The 22,549-nt window shown below is 49.9% G+C and overlaps 1 protein-coding gene across 1 annotated transcript; it reads left to right on the forward strand.

The window, feature by feature from the left end:
- The first annotated feature begins 1,803 nt into the window (after positions 1-1,803).
- On the forward strand, positions 1,804-17,144 carry MPL (MPL proto-oncogene, thrombopoietin receptor). The gene is made up of 12 exons (XM_004591499.2): positions 1,804-1,894; positions 2,068-2,200; positions 2,493-2,671; positions 3,168-3,466; positions 3,856-4,018; positions 4,273-4,399; positions 10,832-11,016; positions 11,182-11,324; positions 13,721-13,880; positions 14,070-14,166; positions 15,964-16,051; positions 16,223-17,144. The coding sequence occupies exons 1-12, from the start codon at positions 1,816-1,818 to the stop codon at positions 16,478-16,480; spliced, it is 1,911 nt and encodes a 636-aa protein (XP_004591556.2). The 5' UTR covers positions 1,804-1,815; the 3' UTR covers positions 16,481-17,144.
- Positions 17,145-22,549: the final 5,405 nt, after the last annotated feature.

The raw sequence follows: 22,549 nt of genomic DNA on the forward strand, positions 1-22,549 counted from the left end.
CAGAGCCAGGAGGCTACATGAACACTAGAGGTGTGCTTCCCCTCTCACTTGACCTCACAGAAGGCTGAGAAGGCGGGAGACTCCCAGAATTACTGCCATCAGTTCTTGTGACTTGAACACGAAGCAGAGCTTTGGACAAACCTGATGCAGGAACTCTCACAGACCAGCAGTGCTTCCTATCTCCCATCCTCACACCTCACATGCCTTCCTACAATTGTATCTGCTAGTAAAATTCACTTTGAAGGAGGAAGGGAGTAAGGTTATATCCAAGACACTCCCCAGATACTTGCTGTCAAAGCGTGGCCGGGGGAGTGTATAGCCTGCAATGGGAGCAGGAGCCAAGGCCCTAGAGTTCACCTGTAGGCCTTAATACAGCTCTGCCTATCACTCCCACTCCCTTCCACTTCCTACTCCCACTCTCTCCCTCACTCTACCCTCTCCCCATAAAAGTCAAAGCTCCCTGAAACAACATAAAACTACCCATAGCTAACAGCGCTTCCAGGAGGAGGTAGGGGTTCAGACACCGTGCTCCCGAAGAGAAGACGTACACAAGCTCAACTGAGACCAAGCATCCCCTGACTCAGCACAGCTTTTGGAGCACTGAAGACCCTTACCCTCCAAACTTCAGCAGGCAAACTTCTGGAGGTGGGGGTTGCAGAATGCAGATTCTCAGTTAGTAGGTCCAGGGCAAGGCCTAAGACTCTGCGTTTCTAACAGATGCTAAGGTAGTCCTTCACAGCTGGTGCACAGACCAACCATGAGCAGTCAGCAAGTAGGAGGCCCTCCACTGAGGCTGCCCACGTGGCCAATTCCAAGGGAAATGTGCATCTTTCTACAAGAACCTATCAAGGTGGACATATCAACCTTTTTACCAAGGTTGTAAGGCAGAAGGTCACCCCTCAACATGCTACGGATTCCAGCTGCATGACACAGTGGCCAGCACTTGGCTCCTGCGGGCTATGGATTCCTGAGCTTGATGTCCTCCCAGGTATGAGATCTTGGGTAGATCCTTAACTTTCTGCACCTGAGGGTCCCGTCCCCATCCATGCAAGGGAAGTAAGAGTAAGGATTAAATCAATTGAAATGTTGCTTAACACACAGTAGTGTGGGGAATGCTCAGTAAATCCCTGATTTTGGCCTTCTAGAACAGAAAACATTCACGTATAGACAGGCTCATTTTCCTTTTGGTGTTCAAACACATAACCCCCCATGTGGGTATTACGGCATAGCCAGTTAGGCCACTGATTGGGATGCCTACAGCCCATATTCCCATGCCTGTTTGAGTCCTGGCTCCTCTGCTTCTGATCTAGCTTCCTGTTAATGTCCCTGGGAAGGCAGCAGAAGATGGTCCAAGTACTTGGGCCTCTGCCTCCTATGTGGGAGACCAGGATGGAGTTCCTGGCTCTTGGATTTGGCTTGGCTCAGACCTGGATATTGCAGTCATTTCAGGAATGGACAAGTGGATCAAACTCTCTCTCCCTCCCTCCTCCGTATTTCTATGTTGCTTTGCCTTTCAAATATTTAGATAAATCTCAAAATATATGCATACACACACATCCACACACACGTGCGTGCACACCAACTTCATCTTCCTCCCCAGAAGGCTTACACCCTCCGTTTTAAATTCCTCCTACCCACTCCCCCTTCCCTGGCCCCTGGCCCCAGTGTGGTCTGGATGGGCCCCAGAGGGGCAGGGACAGGGACAGGACGTGGGGCTGTATCTGACAGGAACCTAAGGGGCTGGCGCGGGAGGGTATTGGGGCCCGGCTTCCTGAAGGGAGGATGGGCAGAGGCAGGCACACAGTGCCGGAGAAGATGCCCTCTTGGGCCCTCTTCATGGTCACCTCCTGCCTCCTCCTGGCCCCCCAAAGCCTGGCACAAGCTACCAGCCAAGGTGAGGTGTGCAGAGGGTATACAGATCACCTGTGCCCAGGGAGAGGGAGCCCTGGGAGGGGATGCAAGGCCCTGGGAGGTGAGGTAAGGCAGGAGACTCCACTGGTCCCTACTGGTGCCTGCAAGAACGCATGCATGGAACACACAGGACTCCACTAACCAGCTGTTTCTCAGATGTCTCCTCGCCGGCTTTGGACTCTGAGTCCCTCAACTGCTTCTCCCGAACCTTTGAGGACCTGACTTGCTTCTGGGAGGAGAAACAGGCAGCACCCAGTGGAACATACCAGCTGCTGTACGCCTACAGAGGGTAGGTGCTGGGCTGGGCCCCATTCCCAGACAGCTGCCCCTGGACACAGCTTAGCAGCATCCCACTCTGGGAGCTTCCCTGTCTTTGGCTGTATCGGAGAACCGCTGCACAAAGTAGCTTCCTCGTGAGTAGAAGTGCTTTGGATGTATGTGGCTCAAGCCTCTACTCCACCCCTACTCCCACCTGTCTCAAGCAAAGAAGAAACAGACTGGTGCTGATGGCGCGGGTCCAGGTCTGGATCCTCAGGGTGAGTACTGTGGCCCTGTAGGTAAGAGTGCTCCTGTGTCAACAGGGAGAAGCCCCGTGTCTGTCCCCTGAGTCCTCAGACGGTGACCTCCTTTGGAATCCGATATGTGTGCCAGTTTCCAGCCCAGGATGAAGTTCGCCTCTTCATGCCACTGCACCTCTGGGTTAAAAACGTGTTCCTGAACCAGAATGTAACCCAGCGTGTGCTGTCTGTGGAGCATGTGGGTAAGGGCTTCTTCTGCCCCCTGCCCTCCAGCACTCACAAGCCAGTGCCCACAAGCAGATTTGTACATGCTCTTTCAGGACACACCGGAAGCTCCCCCCTCCAAGGGTCAGACTGCCAGAGTCACCCAGAGAACCCCTCATCATTTCTTTCAGCCTTGGCATCCTGAGCTAGACTCAGCCCACAGATCATTCACACCAGGGATGCCCTGGACTCCCATCATTTACATGGTCATCTACTCACCCAGATCACAGTTACAGAATGTCTACTATGTGCCAAGCATTGTGCTATGTGGCATAGACTAGCAGGCATAAAGAGGTCCCTACCTTCCAGAGCACCAGGGGACTGTTAGACTCTAGTGAGGTCTCCTCCCTCCCTTATCCTTAGTCTGCAAACTTTAGGATCCAGAACCTTCCCTGGTTCAGCTCTCAGCCCCACTCTCCACAGAGCAGGACTGAGCTGTGGACTGAGGGTCTGACAGGCCCCACTCTTCCTCAGGCCTGCCAGCTCCCCCCAGCATCATCTTGGCCATGGGAGGGAGACAGCCTGGGGAACTGCAGATCAGCTGGGAGGCTGCAGCCCCAGCGATCCGCGAATTCCTGAGGCACGAGCTCCGCTATGGCCCCATGGATCCCAGGAACTCCAGCAGTCCCACAGTCATGCAATTGCTTACCAAAGAAACCTGCTGCCCCATGCTGCAGAGGCAGTACCCAGTCTCCGGTCTGCACCAGCCTCCGTGTGATCCTCACACAGTGCCCCAACAGGACAGACCAACACATGCCTCCACAGGTGGACAGGTATGCTGGCTTCCTTCCGCTCCGCCTTTCTAGCTCCTGCACCCAGGGAACAGGCAGGCCACTCGGTGAGCCAGTCCCACAGGAGTCACACGGGCTCTGACAAGCCCTTGGTGGCAGTGTCTATTCTAGAGGGTCCCCCACTTCAGGTCATTCACACTGACAACATTACAGGCCTCCAAACAAAGGAGATTTTCCTTAAAACAAGACAAAAACCTGAACACCACCTAAAAACCCACGGGCCTGGGTCCCTTGTCTCTGTGCCTCTCTAGCCGAGAGGTTGCTGAGTGAGTTCCACTCCACCGGGGGGCTGCAGGCCTTCTGTATAAGCAACAGAAGGTATCTCAGTTAGAGGCAGGCCTCGATGCCAATGCTGACACCTTCCTCCCAAGACCCCATCTGTGACAGTGACAAGTGGAAGCTGTCTCATCTCGGGGCTCCAACCTGGCAAGTCCTATTGGCTCCAGCTGCGCAGCCAACCTGACGGGGTCTCCCTTCATGGCTCCTGGGGAACCTGGTCCTTCCCGGTGACAGTGGATCTGCCTGGGGATGCAGGTGGGTTAACAAAGGAATTGGGGAAAATGGGCAGGAGGTGGGAGAGGTGGAAAAGCTCTCCAGGGAGGCTTGGGCTGGAAAGGCAGGCTCCGGGAAGCCTTTTTTCTATGCCCTCATCCTTGCTGCTGCACAGCATGATCTGTGTGCAGCGAGGGAGGAGTGAGCAAGAGGAAGTTTTCTTAGGTGTGTGGCGATCTAGAGACTGTCAGGACAGGGGCACATGGCCCTGATGGAACTTACTTCTTTGACCCCAGTGGAAATTGGACTGCAGTGCTTTACCTTGGACCTGAAGAATGTTACCTGTCAGTGGCAGCAACAGGACCTTTCTAGCTCCCAAGGCTTCTTCTACCACAGCCGGGCACAGTGCTGCCCCGGAAACAGGTGAGGGTTAAACTGCTGATGGAGTTTGGTGGCGTGGGAGAGACAGACACGAGCTTGCAGAAATGAAAGACCAGTCTTGGTCCTCTTCACCTTCCCACCTTCTACCAAAACAAACAGCCCCCACCCCCGGCCACTGTAGAAACTATTCCATCATCTTCCAGTGGGCTTTTTATCCTCTCAACCTCTTTCCATTTCCACTAGGAATATCCCAAGTTTTAGTTCAGCCTTAATTGTGACATCTGGATGACAGCAAATGCTTATAGTCTCACCTCCAATTTACTATCCTATGTTGCCTAAGGGGGACCTTAGTTAAGCTCAACCTTTTGCATCTTTTTTTGCAAAACTCTAACTTTTCATGCTTTTTCCCTAATCAAATATGTCTTATAATTTTCCATGATCTATCAGACTATAAGCAGCCCAGCCTGGCCATCCAGGACTTCTGTCAAACACCCCACCTATGCTTCACCCCTCTAGACAATCTATAAACAAGTTGGGTTGACTTTGACCCATTAAATATCCCTAGAATCTGTCATTACTTGCATATAAACCCTCACCATCCCTCTCTTGGGCTACTGAAAAGATCTATTAAGTGATCCTCTCTTGAGAATCAGCTGAGCTATCCTCCAAATAATTCTCCACATGGGAACTGGGATGATGTTTTAAAAGTGCAAAAGATTCTCATTTCAAAACCTTCAATAACTTTCCACTGACCTTAGGATAAAGGAAAGGACTCTATCGTGGACATATAAAGCTCTAGAACTCAGCTCCCACCTCCCTCCTCAGTGTCATTCTTAAAATATTTATTTACTTATCTATTTATTTATTTATTTATTTATTTGTTTGTTTGTTTGTTTGTTTATTATTTAAAAGGCAGAGTTACAAAAAGAAGGAGAGAAAGACCAGGAGTAGGGGAAGGAGAAATCTTTAATCCACTGATTCGCTCCCCAAATGGCCGCAACAGCCACGGCTGGACCAGGCCAAAGTCAGGAGCTGGGAGCCAAGAATTTCTGAATGTCTCATGTGGCTGACAGGGATCCAAGCACTGGATCATCTTCTGTTGCTTTCACAGGCAGGCCAGTAGCAGGGAGCTGGACTGGAAGTAAAACAGCTAGGACACGAGCTGGTACCTGTAAGAGATGCTAGCATCACAGGCTGTGGCTTTATCTGCTTCACCACAAACTAGCCTCCAGCAGCATCTTCTTCTATGCCATCCTTTGCTCTTCATGTTCCAGGACTGGCTTCTTGAGTCCCTTCATCTCTGCAATGTTCCTTCCTGCCTCTGGATCTCTGCGTGTGCTGGCCAGTTACCTCTCCCACCTAAACTTCTATTTCCTCACAGTTACTTCTGCAGAGAACTCGCCCTTGACCTGCCTCATCAGATGAAACACTACCATTTCACATTCCTGTCATGCAATGTACCTCTGCTTCTAAGTACTTGGCATAATTACAATTTTTAAGGTTTGGTTATTTACTTGAGTTACAGTGATAGAGGGATATAGAGAGTGGAAGAGAGATCTTCCATCTACTGGTTCACTCCCTAGATTGCCACAATAGGGCTGGGTCAGGTCAAAGCCAAAAGCTTCATCTGGGTCTCTCACACAGGTGGCAGAAACCCAGACACTTCTTCCAGCTTCTGCCGCTTTTCCCAGGCCATTAGCAGGAAGCTGCATTAGAAGTAGAGCAGCCAAGGCATAAACTGGTACCGATCTGGGATGCTAGCAACAGCAGGCGCTAACTTCACCAGCTGCATCACAATGCCAGTCCCCCAGTGATTACCATTTTATTTTATTTTTAAATATTTGTTTTATTTATTTGAAAGGCAGAGTTACAGCAAGACATAACAAGGTGTAGAGAGAGAAATATTTCTCTGCTGATTCACTTCCCAAATGGCTGCAATCACAAAGGCTAGGCTAGGAGCCAGGAACTTCTTCCAAGTCATCCACATAGGTACAGGGGCCATCCTCCACTGCTTTCCCAGGAGCACTAGCAGGGAGTTGGGTTGGACTAAACAGGTGCCCATATGGGATTGCAAGTGTTGTAGGTAGCTGTTTAGCCCACTATGTCACAATACCAACCGCAAGGTTACAATTTCCACATTTATACTTTAAGTAATTATTTTGTTGATGAAAATAATTGTCTGTCAGGGCAGGTGTTTGACCTAGCTGTTAAGGGGCTGGTTAAGATGGGACTTGGATGCACATCCACATTCAGTTCCAATTTCATGCTAATGCTGTTCTTGGGAGGCAACAGGTGATCGCTCCAGTGGCTGTGGGTCCTTGCCAAGGCAGACCTAGACCTGACTCAGCTCCAACCAACATGGGCCCTTGGGGAAATAAGCCAGCAAGTGGGAGCTTGCTGCCTCCCTCTCTCTGTAAGTCTCTCAACTAAATCTTTGAGAAAATTATCTCTCAGAATGCTAATGGAGGAAGGATGTCCCTGAATATAACAGTGTATGACCCATGAGGGCAAAGTCAAAGTGTTTTTATTCACAAATAGAGTCTCATCTCAAGAGTGCCTCCAATATAGTAATGCTCAGTAAAAAACAAACAAACAAAAAAACCTGTCGAATGCCTAATTTTAGAAATTTATTATTTTAAAGCATTTTTCTAGCTTTTTCTATACATTTACATATGAAGATACTCTTCAAAGTTCATGGGCGAGCTTACATGTGCCATAATAGCCTAAGCCTCTACCTACAATGCTGGCATCCTGTACGGATGCCAGTTCTAATCCTGCCTGCTCCTCTTCCCATCCAGCTCCCTGTTACTGCATCTGGGAGAGCAGATGAGGATGTACCCACATGGGAGACCTGAAAGAAATTCTAGGCTCCTGGCTTCAGCCTGGCCCAGGCCTGGCTGTTGCGGCCATCTGGGGAGAGACTCAGTAAATGGAAGAGTCTCTCATCTCTTTTTCTCTCTCCCTGTGTCTCTATTCCTTTCTTCGTAACTATTTCAAGTAAATTAAAATGAATGTTTCGAAGACCCCTTGTATGTCTCAAACAATATCTAATTTTATTGTTTTTTTTAAAGATTTATTTATTTTTATTGCAAAGTCAGATATACAGAGAGGAGGAGAGACAGAGAGGAAGATCTTCCATCCGATGATTCACTCCCCAAGTGAGCGCAACAGCCGGTGCTGCACCAATCCGAAGCCGGGAACCAGGAACCTCTTCCGGGTCTCCCACGCGGGTACAGGGGCCCAAAGCTTTGAGCCGTCCTCAACTGCTTTCCCAGGCCACAAGCAGGGAGCTGGATGGGAAGTAGAGCTGCCAGGATTAGAACCGGTGCTCATATGGGATCCCGGCACGTTCAAGGCGAGGACTTTAGCTGCTAGGCCATGCTGCCGGGCCCACAATATCTAATTTTAAAATATAAATTAGATTGAGGCCAGTGTGGTGGCATAGCAAAATAACCCTCTGCCTGCTAACACCAGCATCCCATATGGGATCTGGTTTGTGTCCCACCTGCTCCACCACCTATCCAGCTGTTTATGGCCTGGGAAAGCAGTGGAGGAGAACGACCCAAGTCCTTGGGACCCTGTACCCATGTTGGAAACCAGCAAAAAGTTTCTGGTTCCCAGTTACTGAATCAGCTCAGCTCTGGCCATTACAGCCATTTGGGAAGTGAAACAGCAGAATGGAAGACCTCTCTGTGTGTTTCTCCTTCTCTCTTTGTAAAACCTGCCTTTCCAATAAAAAAATGAATAAACATTTAACATATAAACCACATACATGGTTTCTTGCTTTTTACTTCTCACTTAAAAACTTGTCTCAGAGATCATTACCAAAAAAGAAAAAAAAACTGCTTCCTTTTAATAACTGACAGATGTCCGTAGTGTAGAGGTGCATGAATGGATTAATCATCATTTCCTCTACTGAAAACACCCTCTTCCGTTCAGTGTCCTCCTTCCTACCATTAGTGAATTTTTTCCAGGCTTGACCCGCTGAAATCACTCTGGACCTCTCCCATCCATACACTTTCCAGCCCCAAGTAGAAGCAGTCGGTCATTGCTACTCCTCAGTCTCTGGTTACCTCTTTCGGCCCTCTCTACTTCTGCCCTCAGCCCTGTGCACACGAAGCAGCACAACAGTTCTTCAAAAAGATTTCCCAGCTTCTACTCTCCCCACGCAAATCCCTTCTACAAACCGCAGGTAGAGTGAGCTTGCCTAAGTACAAAGCTAATCATGACATTTTGTTGGAAAGATCACCTGCCATCCAGGATCTGGTGTGTAACCTTAGCACCCTCGAGCACTGCACTCTGCTATCTGGGTTGTTCATCTCCTTTGCCTGTTCGTCTCCTTTACCTACCCTATTTATAGCCCAAGACTCCATTTAAACATTGCCTTATCCAGGAAGCAATTCCTGAGCCTCCCAGCCTGGGTTAGATACTTGTTTGATGTTCCTAAGTCAGCCCTTTGCACGCCATAGAAAAATGTGTTCCCATTGAAATGAGAGCTCCTTGAAGATGTTCCATGTCCAGACTCACCCAACAAGTGCTGTCAATCATTTGTTGAGTAAGTAGATGAACATAAATACACACATAGTGATAAGCAAGTCTAGGGACAATGAGCCCCCTAGGGATTATAATTTGCTCTATAAACTGTTGAGGATGACACCCTAAAAGGTGACGCCCTTTTAGGGATTGTATTTCAATAGTAATGAGGAAGAGGGAGGAGACAAAGAAGGAATAAAGTAACCAGGTTAGGTGACAAGGACTAAAGCGTGAGGTGGTGTTCATGGTCAGGAAAAGCCTCAGCAGGGAGGGGGCAGGTGAGCTGAGGTCTAAATGCCAGGCAGGACTGAGTCACATGAACACCTACAGACAGAGCCATCAGGCTGGCAGTGCATTTGGTACAACTGCGGCACAGAGAGAAGGCTCATGACAATGAGGGCATGATAACCTGCCTAGCGAATCCCAGGAGGTGAGAACGGCAAGGAAGCACGTCTCCAGAGTTCTACAGGCCCCTAGGCAGCTTGGATTTCATTCCAAGTGAGATGAGGAACCACTGCACAATTTTAAACCTAAAAGTGATGTAACATGATTTACATTTTTCAAATAAATGGGGGCCAACATTGTGGTAGACAGGGTTGAGCTGCCATCCCAGATGCCAGCATCCCTTAGGCCCATAGGTTCAAGCCTGGTTGCTTCACTTCTGATTTAGCTCCCTACTAATAGCCTGAGAAAGCAGCAGGGAGCAGCCCAAAGTGTTTGGGTCCCTGAAGCCACACAGACCTAGATAAAGCTCCTGCTCTTGGCTTGACCCTGGAAACCACCTGGGGAGTGAACCAGCAGGTGAACTCTCGCTCTCTAGCTCTGTTTTTCAAATAAATATTAAAATCCAAATTCTTTCTGTGAAATCATAAATAACAGTAAAAGCAGGATCACTAATTAGAAAGTTTCCTTAATTGAAGCAAGAACTAATGATAGGCCCATCTCTTGTGGTGGTAAAGATCAAAACAAGTAATATTTTCAGAAGCAAATTCTGGCACCTGTGTGTGGAACAAACTGGTGGCAGTGGTTAAATTACAGGAAAAACAAACCAGTTAAAGGAAGCTGTTGTAAGAATCTAGCAGTGGGGAGATGGAGGGTCGACACAAGGCTCAATTTGCTAATACTCCACCTCCAAGCACCAGCATCCCATACAGGCACCAGTTCATATCCCAGCTGCTCCACTTCCCATATAGCTCTCTACTTACGGCTTCTAGGTCTCCCATGCGGATGCAGGGTCCCAAAGCTTTGGGCCATCCTCAACTGCTTTCCCAGGCCACAAGCAGGGAGCTGGATGGGAATGAGCCTCCAGGATTAGAATCGGTGTCCTTATGGGATCCCGGTGCGTGCAAGGTGAGGACTTTACTACTAGGCCATGGCACCGGGCCCTGTTAACTGTTGTTTTTAAGATCTTTTAAGGATCTGTTTATTTTAAAGGCAGACAGGGGAGAGAAACAGAGAATCTTTCTTCCATCTACTGGATCACTCCTCAAATGGCTACAACAGCCAAGGCTGGAGCAGGAGCCAGGAAATTCATCCCAGACTCCCCTGTGGGTGTAGGGACCCAAGGACCTGCAGCATCTTCTCCTCACTTCCCAGGCACATCATCAGAGAGAGCTGTACTGAAAGTAGAGCAGCTGGGACTCAAACCATTGCCCCTCTAAAATGCTGGTGTTGCAACATGCTTAATCCACAATGCTGGCTCCAAGCCCATGCTGCTTTCACACATCATATCAGCCTTTTCAACAGAAACAAGCTAGACAGCAAAGTAGACTCCCGGAAACAATACCTCGTGGCATGAAGATGGATGGAAAGCCCTAGAGCCCGTCCAAGAGAGAGGGTAGATGATGATCCATGCAGGCCCCAGGTCCCATGCAGAGGTCAGATGGGACTGACAGAGCCCGTATAGGCCTGAGTCAATGCCTCTATGTGGATGGTTCTCAGGGACCCACGGTGGGAGAAGTGTGAAGAGGAGGAGACAACAACCCCAGGACCACAGCTCCCCCAGCTCTCTCGCTGCCACTTCAGGTCACGAAATGACAGTGTGATTCACATCCGTGTGGAGGTGACAACAGCCCAGGGTGCTGTTCACAGCTACCTGGGCTCCCCTTTCTGGATGCACCAGGCTGGTAAGAATATTCTTCCCCATTCTTCCCACACAGTTGTCATGCCCACCAAGCCTGACCCTATCTTGGCCCAGAATCCCCAAACCCGACACGTCTGGCCCCTGCCCTGGTGGCATGGTGCCTCATGCGCAGAAGGAGTTAAGCTGGTCCCTGCTGAAATCCCTGTAGTGCTCGTCTCCACACCAAGCCTGCACTGGAAGGAGGTCTCCAGTGGGCACCTGGAGCTGGAGTGGCAGCATGCATCACCCTGGGCAGCCCAAGAGACCTGCTATCAGCTCCGTTACACAGCAGAAGGCCTTCGGGACTGGAAGGTATGGTCAGCTGACAAACGCTCACAGATGTCACCACACAAGCTATTCTGTCATCAAGGATGACTGTCCATACATCCCTGTCTGCGCTTGCATGTCTATGTGTACCTGATTGAACCAGTACCTTAATCACCCCAGGGCATCTGTCACTGTTGGCCACTGTCACTCAAAAGCTTCTCTTCCCTTTGCCTTGGGAGTTCAGTCTCATCTGATTTTCTGCCTCCCTCTCTGAACCTGATCTTCTCCTTTCCTGGTTCATCCTTGTTCACACTTCCAAAACCCATTGTGGTTCCTGGAGTGGGAGGTTGTTTTCTTTAGAAACACGCACACACATAAATGTGCCCTCTTTGGGTAAGTGCTTCAATTCTACACTTATTTAAGATTTATTTTATCTGAAAGGCAGAAGAGAGATCGAGAGGGTAAGTAAGCTCTCCTTCTGGTTCACTCCCCACTTGGGCCTAAGGGCTAGTGTTGACTCAGGCCTAACTCAGGAGCCTGGAACTCCATCCAGGTTTTGACAGAAAGTTCAGGGGCTCAAGCACTTGGATCATCTTCTACTGCCTTCCCAGACATGGATCCAAAATGGAACAACTGGAAACCCACCTGGTACTCATATGAGAAAGATGGCAGCATTGCAGGCAGCAGAGTAACCTGTTGTGCCACGAGGCTGGACCCAACTCCACACTTTTAATGACTACACATTAACAACTCCAATTATACCATTCCAACTCCTACATGGAAATGAAATTGTGAGTCACAAGCAAATTATCTAAACTTTTAAAGTTGGGGCCGGAGTTGGGACATGCAGGTGGAGCCACTGCCTTCGACACTAGCATCCTACCTGAGTGCTGGTTCACATTGCAGCTGCTCTACTTCCAATCCAGCTCCTGCTAATGGCTTCAGAAAAGCAAAACAAGGCCCAAATGTGTGGGTCCCTGCCACGCACATGGGAGACCCAAAAGAAGCTTCTGGCTCCTAGCTTCAGCCTGGCCAAGTTCTGTCATTGCAGCTATCTGGAAAATAAACCAGTGGATGGAAGATTTCTCTCTCTCTTTTACTCTTTCAAATAAATCTGCTTTGAAGAAGAAAATAAGCTCAGGATGAACAGAAATTTATTTACTTTTAAAGATCTATTTATTTTTACTGGAAAGCCAGATCAGATTTACAGAGAGAAGGAGAGATATGCGGCCACAATGGCCGGAGCTGAGTCAATACAGGGCCTGAAGCCAGGAGCTGCTTCTGGGTTTCCAGGACAGGTGGAGGGTCTCAAGGCTTTTGGTCATCCTCCACTGCTTTCCCAGGCAGCTAGAAGGGAAGTGGAGCGGCCGGGACACGAACCAGAACCCACATGGGATTCCAGAACCTGCAAGGTGAAAATTTAGCCATGGAGTCATCCTGCAGGCCCATATTGTCACTTTCATGCAGCATATGGATTTGGCATTTCTTACCTGTACTCTTCAGAAAGTTCAGATTTAAAGCATCCAAAGCTGATCCTAACCTTCCTCTCCAAATTGCACCTGTATGCACAGCCACATAACCATTGCCAAGGTTAAAACACACCCCAGAAGCTCCTTACACCACTCAAGTCACCCTCCTGCCCCCATTATCCTGACACCCCATTCATAAACTGGAACCGTCAAGTAGCTCTTCAGTTGTTCTCTGTCTCCACCACTTACCCAAGCGTGGAGTCACCCCGATATTTCTTACTTTCCCCTTTCCCCTGCCCTCTGTTTATCAACATGTGGGTAGGATCATGTACTCAGTGTTCAATTCTCTGATCATAGCCTCAGCCTTGCCCTCCGTGCTTTTCCGTGCTTGTAGCTGCTGTAACGCCCAGCCAAGCAGCTGAGGCAGCAATGTTTTGTGTGCTCCCGCGGTGACTTGCACTAATTAATTGTTGTGACTGTTTACTTTTTGGATGTCTCCCTTGTTAGACACGTGAGAGACCATGTTTTATGTCTCTTTCTTTCCCCCAGCGGCTTGCTAATGTTTGGCATATTACGAGCAGTTCATAAATGCTCGCTAAGTGATTAAGCCAATAAATCGCTGTGTGCACACACGGGACTCCTACTCCCAGCACCTGGCACCTGTTAGTCATCCCCGGCAGCTTGCGTGTTCCTGGAGCTCAGCCTGTGCGGGTTTGAGTGCGCGTGTCTGGGTCTCCAAGGCCCATCTGGAGTGGTGGATGGGGCATGTGGGATGTGTGTGCGAAGTGGAGTCTGTGTGGCCAGGCTGTGGTGCAGACAGGGAAGAGACTGAGATGCTCTCGGTCAGGGCGTGCCTGTCGCCAGCAAGGCTCTTGGCAGGGAACCCAGGCCGGCGGGAGCTTAAACAGACGTCGAGAGCCAGAGACCGCCCCCCAGGCCAGCCCACCCCAGGATTCCCCTCCCTCTACGTAGGTGCTGGAGACGCCTCTCGGGGCCCGGCGAGGGACCCTGGAGCTGCGCCCGCGCTCTCGCTACCGCTTACAGCTGCGCGCCAGGCTCAACGGGCCCACCTACCAGGGCCCTTGGAGCTCCTGGTCCGAGCCAGCCCGCGTGGAAACAGCCTCGGAGACCGGTGAGCGCCCAATCTGCGCCTGCGCGAGGGGCGGGGCTCTGGGCGCACCGGGCTGCGGCTGCGCTCTCGCGTGCCCTGCCAGGTGAGGGGCGGAGTCGGGGCGGGGCCTGGCGGGCTGTGGGCGGGGCTCCGGTTAGGTGGGCGGAGCTACTACCTTTCCTGTCCTCTCCGTCCCACCCCCACCCCCAGCCTGGATCTCCATGGTGACCGCTCTGCTCTTGGTGCTGGGCCTTAGCGCCCTTCTGGGCCTGCTGCTGCTGAGGTGGCAGTTTCCTGCGCACTACAGGTACCGCCCGCGTTACACGGGTGACGGGGCCGTGGGTCGGGCGAGGCTGGAAGCCTCTAAAGCAAGCATCCTAGGATCACACCATGTATTGTCATGCATGGACACTCACTCGCCGCCGCCCTCCCCGACCTCCCGAGCCTGCACCCCTGTGGTCTCAGCCACACAGTTCTCTTGAACGTGCCGGTAGAGGGGACACCCCAAACCGCCCCACCTCCTGGCTGCAACGTCCCAGGCAGGAGACTGTGGTCCGCTCTTGCCCCGTAGCCAGGACACTCCGACGCCTGTCTGCCAACCCCACCTCCAGCCCCACCCCGCCCAGTCGGTCACCAGATCTGGTCATTCTGCCTTCCAAATCCAGCTCAAACAATGGCCCCCTTTCTGTAGTCCTGCAGACAGACGCTACCCGACTCACTGAAACAGGGTCTGCTCTTCATGAAGCCTGGCCTCACACATCCACCAGAATATTCCTTCTGAGGTGCACGCGGGCACCTAACATTCCCCTCCTTAAGTTCCTTTCACGGCGTCCCAGGATGGGGGCCAGACTCCGTAGAATGACAAGCGTGGCTTTAAAGTCTGGCCTCTGCCCGCCGTCCAGCCCCTCCTGCGTTGAGTGCCAACCCCTAACTCCGTCCGCGTCCGCGGGTCAGGCAGCATTCCTCCCAGTGGCTCTGCCCTGAAGCCCCCTCTGGCGGGAGGCTCCTCCAGGCTATTGCTCCTTATTTGGTCACCTTTAAATCCTTAGCACGGGGCCTGCCAAATAACAGGCCCCAAAATAAATGTTATTAATGAATGAGTCACTTGTGTGAGGGACTGAGGCAGAGGGGAAATGTTGTGGGAGGTCACTCCTGGGCCGGGTGACATCTGTCCCCACCCCCACCCTCAGGCAGATTCCCCAACAAGTCCTGCAGCGCTTCCCTGCCCGGGCAGTGTCTCAGGAGGATCCTAGGCTGGCTCAGGGCCTAGGTGGCCTCCCAGCTCCCTTGGCCCTTGAGTAGAAGCACACTGCATTGCGGCCTGTAAGCAGGCAGCAGATCCTACAAAGGGCTGGAGGAGGAGGAGGAGGGAGTTGGTGCTACTGAACCAAGCATGCTGGCTGCTTCTCCCCATCTTACCAAAGAAATCGCTCTCCCTTCTCCAGGATAGTGAGGTCGGGGGCGAGGCCTGAAATCTGCAGCTGGAGAATTGCAGGTCGCCCCCGCAACCTTGAACCCCATGCTCCTCCCAGAGGGACCGCCTCCTGAGTAACTGAGTAATAACCTCCACCGGCTTCATTCATTTATTCACTCTTTCATTCAGCTAGGTTCTGGATCACTACCAGGCCAGACACTGGAGACACATGAATGAACCAATGGACATGTTTTCTACTCTCACGGGGCTTATTCTTTAGTGGGAACACAAAAAACATGTAACAGTATAGCAAATGTGCAGGAAGTTACCTCTCATTAACAGAAGTACAAGTAGGAGACAGGCGTGATGAGAAAACGAGGCAGTGCTACTTCAGGCAAGGTGGTCAGAATGGCATTGGAGCAGAAACCTAAATGATGTGAAGGAATAAGTGGAGTGCTCCAAGCGCAGAGAGCAGACAGTGCAAAGGCCCTGTGGTAGGAATGGTTGAAGGAACTCTGTCCTATCCTTAGCTGACTTCCCCATCCCACCTGAGATTGTCAGCTACACCCCTCTGCCTTACTTCATTGCCTTCACTAGATTCCTCTAGGAAGCTGGCCTCCTTGCTACACTCTCCCATGATGCGCCACCTCTCTCCCATGCCTCAGTCTCCTCCCCTCCCTTCTCCCCCAGGAGACTGAGGCATGCCCTGTGGCCCTCACTTCCAGACCTGCACCGGGTCCTAGGCCAGTACCTTAGAGACACTGCAGCTCTGAGTCCGGTGAGTGCCCTCCCGCCTGCCCCTACCACGCAACTCATTGAAGACCGATAGCTACCAGTGTACCATGCACAGGCACCGCCCCCACCCCGCAGCCCAAATGCCCTTCCTCCACACCCAGTGCCTCCTGCCACAGTGTCTGCTACAATACAGCTCGTCTCCCATCTCTCCCAGCCGAAGGCCACAGTCTCAGAGGGCTACGAAGAAGTGGAACCCAGCCTCCTCGAAATCCTCCCAAAGTCCTCCGAGCAGACCCCCTTACCCCTGTGCTCCTCCCAGGTCCAGCTGGATTACCGAGGACTGCAGCCCTCCTGTTTAGGAAGCCCGACCCTGTCTGTGTGCCCACCAATGCCTGAGCCCCCGGGGACCTGCTGTACTACCCACATTGCCAACCACTCCTACCTGCCACTAAGCTGCTGGCAGCAGCCCTGAAGGCAGGACACTTACTCCCAGTACCCTGGACAGATCCCAGCCCTCTAGACCTATCTGTGAACCTCCTCCAAAATACCACACTTCCCCCCCCATAGACACCCTGGGCATCCCCTCCGTGCCCTCTGCGGGCCTTCCTGGCACTGCGCTGCCCATACTGCTGCTGACAGGACCTTTTCCCCACAGGCAATCCAACACTTGGGCTCTTTTCCCTAAGTTCCTCTAAGGTGTACCTTCTTTCTCCCTTTTAATGTCAAACTCCTTGAACATAATAAGTCTTCGTTTCCCCACTTCCCGTTTACAAACTCTTCAGATTAAGTCAATGAGTTCTCCTGCTGCTCTTTTGCTCACAAAATTGCCCAGGCAAAGTTCACCTTAAAGCGTCTAATTGCAAATCTAATAGAATCCTGTTAATCATCAATTTCCCCCCACCACACCCCACCTCCCTTTCTCTCTCTGCCCTTTGATATGGCTGACTACTCATTTCTCCTTTAGGTTCTCTCCCATTTTGGCTTCCATAACCAGAAAATCTCTCCTGGCTCCATTCCTGCCTCTCTGACTACAACAGTAGTTAGGAAAATAAACTCTGGAGTCAGAACTAGGTTCAATTCCTGTTTTTCACTTTGCCAGCTGTGCAAATTTGAGCAAATAATGTCTTTGTGCCTTGGTTTCCTCATCCATATAGTGTTAGTTATTTAAAAAGTTTGGGAGAGTTCTAGTTCATAGGATATTACGATATTACAATATTATTACGCGCAGCTAATTCCCACAACCTGGTTCTTTACCGTGAGCTGAAACACGCCAGACGCAACGAGGTATCTTAGGAGGTTTATTCCAACGGGGCAGGAACAGGGTAGAGGTGGTGAAAATCAGGAGGAAAAAGGGGAGAGAAGAGAGAGAGGACAGAGAGGGGGAGAGAAAGAGGAGATAAGAGAAAAAGAGGGGAGAGACCAGAGAGAGAGAGAGAGAGCAGAGAGACAGAGACCAGAGAAGGAGGGATAAGAGAGCGAGCCGCACCTGGGGTAGGGAGGCCTTTTTGTCTTCCAGGTGTAGGGGGTAAGGATTGGAAGGGATTGAGGCCAGGCCCCCAGGGGATTGGTGCCTGCAGGTGAATGCCTAGGGATGATTGGCGAGTGGGCGGAGTTGGGGAGGGGGCTGGAAGATTGGGGTGGGATTCTCAGGTGGAATGCCAGGTTACATCTGATTGGCGGACGGCTGGACCGGCGCGAACTTCGTGAGCTGTGAGGAAGAAGGAATGGCGCCGGGTCCAGGGAAGGATGTTGGAATAACTCCTTACATATAGCATGGATGATAACAGTACCCACTGAACTGTGAGAAGGATTGAGGTCATCTGAGGAAGGCACAGTGCCTGGGACATAGTAAAGTGTATACTTAGTTTAATACTTAGTTTATACTTAGTTTAATACTTAAACTATTGTTGTTGTGCTTTCCTACTTTCTTATTCTGTCATCCCTTAATTATTACAGCCCTTTGCAATTCCATTCTTCACCCAGGCTCTAATCCTATCTATTCATTGTCCTTACTAAATGCTAACCATTCTGAAGTCCTTACCTCTGGCCTAAGCTTTCTGCTTTGGTCCTGTGATGTGTCATACGAGTAACTTGTTAACACATTTGTCTCCCACTACTAGATCGTGAACTCCTTGAGGCCAGGGTCATGATTTACTTGTCCTTTTCCCCCAGGACCTAGAGTAGTGTTTGCTACATGACAGTTGATCCTCAATAAATGTTTTCTAAATAAATGAAATCTTTCCGGGCTATGTTATTTTAATCCATGCCAATTTCTTTCTTTTTTTCTTTCTTTTTTAATATTTTACACTTTGAGGATCCTTTTGCTGCTGTTGCTTCTTTTTTTTATTTTTATTTTTTTTAGAGATTTATTTATTTTATTGGAAAGTTAGATATACAGAGAGGAGAGGAGAGACATAGAGGAAGATCTTCTGTCCGATGATTCACTCCCCAAGTGAGCGCAATGGCCGGTGCTGCGCCAATCTGAAGCCAGGAGCCAAGAGCTCTTCTGGGTCTCCCACGTGGTGCAGGGTCCCAAGGCTTTGGGCCGTCCTCAACTGCTTTCCCAGGCCACAAGCAGGGAGCTGGGTGGGAAGTGGAGCTGCTGGGATTAGAACTGGCACCTATATGGGATTCCAGATCGTTCAAGGCGAGGACCTTAACCAGTACGCTATCGCACCAGGCCCAACCCATGCTAATTTCTCTTCCCCTCTAAGCCACACATAGATAGCAGTAAACATTCTTAGACCATCCTAGTTATAGATTCCATTCAAATTCTGAAACAGGTAGAGTGATTTTTTTTTTTTTTTCTGGCTCCAAACATACCCACCGTATCAGTCACGGTCCTGGCAAAAGTACGTGGTACTGTGTAATGGAATGAACACTTATTTAGGAGGGCCATATTTACAAAGAGGAGGGCAAGATAAAGCAAAATTACCCAGGAACACAGCAGTGCCCTTTCTGGTAACTAACCATAGGAATCGGGCAGTACTCCTAGAAGTCAGGGGATGGGGGAATGAAGCAGTAACCAGAGCTGAAGAAAATGGCTATAAAAGAAGGTTCTTTGCAGGAGCTGTGGCCATTGCTAAGGGATACACCCAACCTGGGGGGATGGGGAGGGAGCCAGGAAAATACGGAGCTCAAGTTTCTTTTCCTTTCACTCTGGTCTTGAGTCCCCAGGAGCAGAATTAGACTCTAACATGGCCTGAAGAAGGACTTATGAGGACTTATGGAAAGCAAGAATACTCAAAGTTACCCATTTGCCCATCCAGACCTTCACCTTGCCCAGGGCTCTGCAAGACTGATTTGCGTGATCTTTATTAATGCATTCCCCAGGATCTGGTTTTATTTTGGATTCCACCAACAGGATATTATATGTTGAGTTTAATCTCCCCCAACCCCAGCAAATTCATAAGCTGACATCTTAACAACTTAAATGTGACTTTATTTGAAAATAGCTCACTCATTGTAGGTACAATTTAACATAAAGTCATGGACCCTAATCCAATATGACTGGGATTCTTACAAAAAGGGAGATTGCAAACAGCAATCCAGTCAATCGAAACCCAAAGAGGAACAAATGGTCATTACCCTGAAGTTCATCCGTTAAACTGAAGACCTATGTCCCAGCTTCCCCAACAACATAAGTTATCCTAAGAGACACGCAACGAATAACCTGGGCACACTTACAAAGGTGCAGATATTCACCTTTCCCTGGCTTCTCTGCCCACATTCCATCACTGATAGGCTTCACCTCTCCTGAAACTCTCGAAAGTACACACATTAGAAATACAAAGCATCTTAGTAATGCTGTCTTCATTGTCCCGCCTAAGCAGTGAGCAGAGGGTGAGGAATACAGAATACAGGGCCATGCTCAGGGGATACCTGTCCTCAGCCTGTCCTTGGGAAGCCGGAGAGCAAGCAGGTACTGGGGAGGTCAAGAGTCGAGAGCGCCTGAACCATGGAGGCACAGGATCAATAGAGAGAGCCATTCCGGATCATGGGCCTTTATAGGGGGTAGGGATTGTGAGGGGCAATCCCGCCCCCTCTGAGGTTCCAGGTGAGGATAGGTGACCATCACAGGCAGGCAGGAGGGAACACTTAGGTGGTGGTAGGAGAGTGGTTTCCAAGCTCCTAAACCTGAACCACTGCCTAAACCTGAACTGCCTACCTCACTACAGTCTGATACTAGGAGCCAGGAGCTTCTTCCAGGTCTCCCATGCAAGTGCAGCTTCCCAAGGCTTTGGGCCATCCTCCACTGCTTTCCCAGGCCACAAACAGGGAGCTGGATGGGTAATGAAGCAGCCGGAACACAAACCGGCTCCCATATGGGATCGCAGCACATGCAAGGCGAGGGCATTAGCCTGTGGGCTACCATGCCAGGGCCTAAACTAAACAATTCTTTAAAATTAACTAATTAATTAAAAGGGAGATTTGTATACAGATAAACACAGGGAGCCAAGTGAAGATGAAGGCAGACACTATAATATTTCTTTTTTTTTTTCTATTCATTTATTCATTAATTACATTGCATTACATGACACAATTTCATAGGTACTGGGATTCTCCCCCTTTCACCCCAAACCCTCCCCCATGGTGAGTTCCTTCACCTTGATGCATAACCACAGCTCAAGTTCCGTTGAGATTCCCTAATTAAAAGCTCACACCATACAGAGTCCAGCATCCCACTTGTCCAGTCAAGTTCAACGGCCTCTTAGGGAGGCCCTCTCAGGTTTGAGGGCAGAGCCAGCAGAGCATCATCTCGATCAATCAGAAGCTCCAACATGTCATCAGCAACAATCCAGGTACGATGAGGCTGGTGCAGAGTCCACTGATTGACATAGTCCATCTTAGAGTTTCCCCTTGTCCAGTTTTTCGCTGCAAACATATAGCTGAGGTGGACACTATAATATTTCTAAAAGCCTGGAATGCCAAAGATTACCAAGAAGCCACTAGAAATTAGAAGTAGTATGGAATACATTCTTCTCACAGTCCTCAGAAGAAGCCAACCCTGCTGACACTTCCATCTGACATTTCTAGACCCCAGAACTGTGAGACAACACACTTTGTCATTTAAGCCATCCAATTGATGGTGCTTAATTCTAGCAGCCCTAGCGAGATAAGACAGAGGCCAAAGGCTGGGCTATGTGAGGGCTGTGCTCTTGGGGCTGCACACTCTCCTATTGCGGGCTGAGGAGCTGATTTACATTCCTTTAGCTGAGCATTCAGGAATCGGGCCTACGGTAGTAGCATCTGGCCTTTGCAGACTCATTGGCGTCCTATTGTCCTGTTAATGGGCTTGGGGGGAAGAGGATATAATATGGTAATAAAGAGGTTTAGGGGAGACGGCTCCCAGCACTTCTAACACCATCACGGTCTCCGTGTGTCGGTGATTTTCGCTCGGACATTCGCCGTGCCTACTGTGCCGGCTCAGCTAGCCGCGACACTCCCCCTGTCCCTCCAAATAGATCTCACACCCCTTTCCTGATTTTGCTTCCTCCAGAGTCACCTATGATTTGTTTTTCAACAGTAAAATCTAATCTTTCTGTTCTCATCTTAACCACTTTCTACGATGTAGAGTTCCTCCCACTTCACAATTCATGTTCATGTCTTCACTATGGACTGCCTTCATTCTTTGAAAAACAGTTTTTAAAAGAAAAGTTATTTGAGGACCCGGCGCAGTAGCCTACCCGTTAAGGTCCTCACCTTGCATACGCCTGGATCCCATATGGACACCTGTTCTAATCCCAGCAGCCCCACTTCCCATCCAGCTCCCTGTTTGTGGCCTGGGAAAGCAGTCGAGGACGGCCCAAAGACTTGGGACTCTGCACCCACGTGGGAGATCCAGAAAAAGCTCTTGGCTCCTATTGGCTCAACTCCAGCCATTGCAGGCACTTAGGGAGATCTTTCCTCTCTGTCTCTCCTCCTCTCTGTGTATCTTTCCAATAAAAATAAAATAAATCTAAAACAAAAGAAAAAGAAAAAAATTTTTTAAAGATGTATTTATTTTATTACAAAGTCAGATATACAGTAAAATAAATCTAAAACAAAAGAAAAAGAAAAAAATTTTTTAAAGATGTATTTATTTTATTACAAAGTCAGATATACAGAGAGGAGGAGAGACAGAGAGGAAGATCTTCCGTCCGATGATTCACTCCCCAAATGAGCCACAAAGGCCGGTGCTGTGCCGATCCGAAGCCAGGAACCAGGAACCTCTTCCGGGTCTCCCACACGGGTGCAGGGTCCCAAAGCATTGGGCCGTCCTCGACTGCTTTCCCAGGCCACAAGCAGGGAGCTGGATGGGAAGTGGAGCCGCCGGGATTAGAACCGGCGCCCATATGGGATCCCGGCGCGTTCAAGGCGAGGACTTTAGCTGCTAGGCCATGCCGCCGGGCCCAAAAAAGAAAATTTATTTGAGTGTCCAGCACAGTAGCCTAGTGAATAAAGTCCTCGCCTTGCATGTACTGGGATCCCTCTGATGGTTCCACCTCCCCCCCTCCCGCCCCAAACAATTGTTGTGGCTGGAGCTGAGCTAGTCCAAAGC

This window comes from Ochotona princeps, chromosome 2 (assembly GCF_030435755.1).
Source record: "Ochotona princeps isolate mOchPri1 chromosome 2, mOchPri1.hap1, whole genome shotgun sequence".
In the NCBI taxonomy this organism is placed as follows: Eukaryota; Metazoa; Chordata; class Mammalia; order Lagomorpha; family Ochotonidae; genus Ochotona; species Ochotona princeps.

Coding starts and splice junctions, on each gene's coding strand:
- MPL (XM_004591499.2), top strand. CDS start 1,816: ATGCCCTCTTGGGCCCTCTTCATGGTCACCTCCTGCCTCCTCCTGGCC. Junction 1,895..2,067: donor GGCACAAGCTACCAGCCAAG/GTGAGGTGTGCA, acceptor GCTGTTTCTCAG/ATGTCTCCTCGCCGGCTTTG. Junction 11,325..13,720: donor AAGGCCTTCGGGACTGGAAG/GTATGGTCAGCT, acceptor CCCTCTACGTAG/GTGCTGGAGACGCCTCTCGG.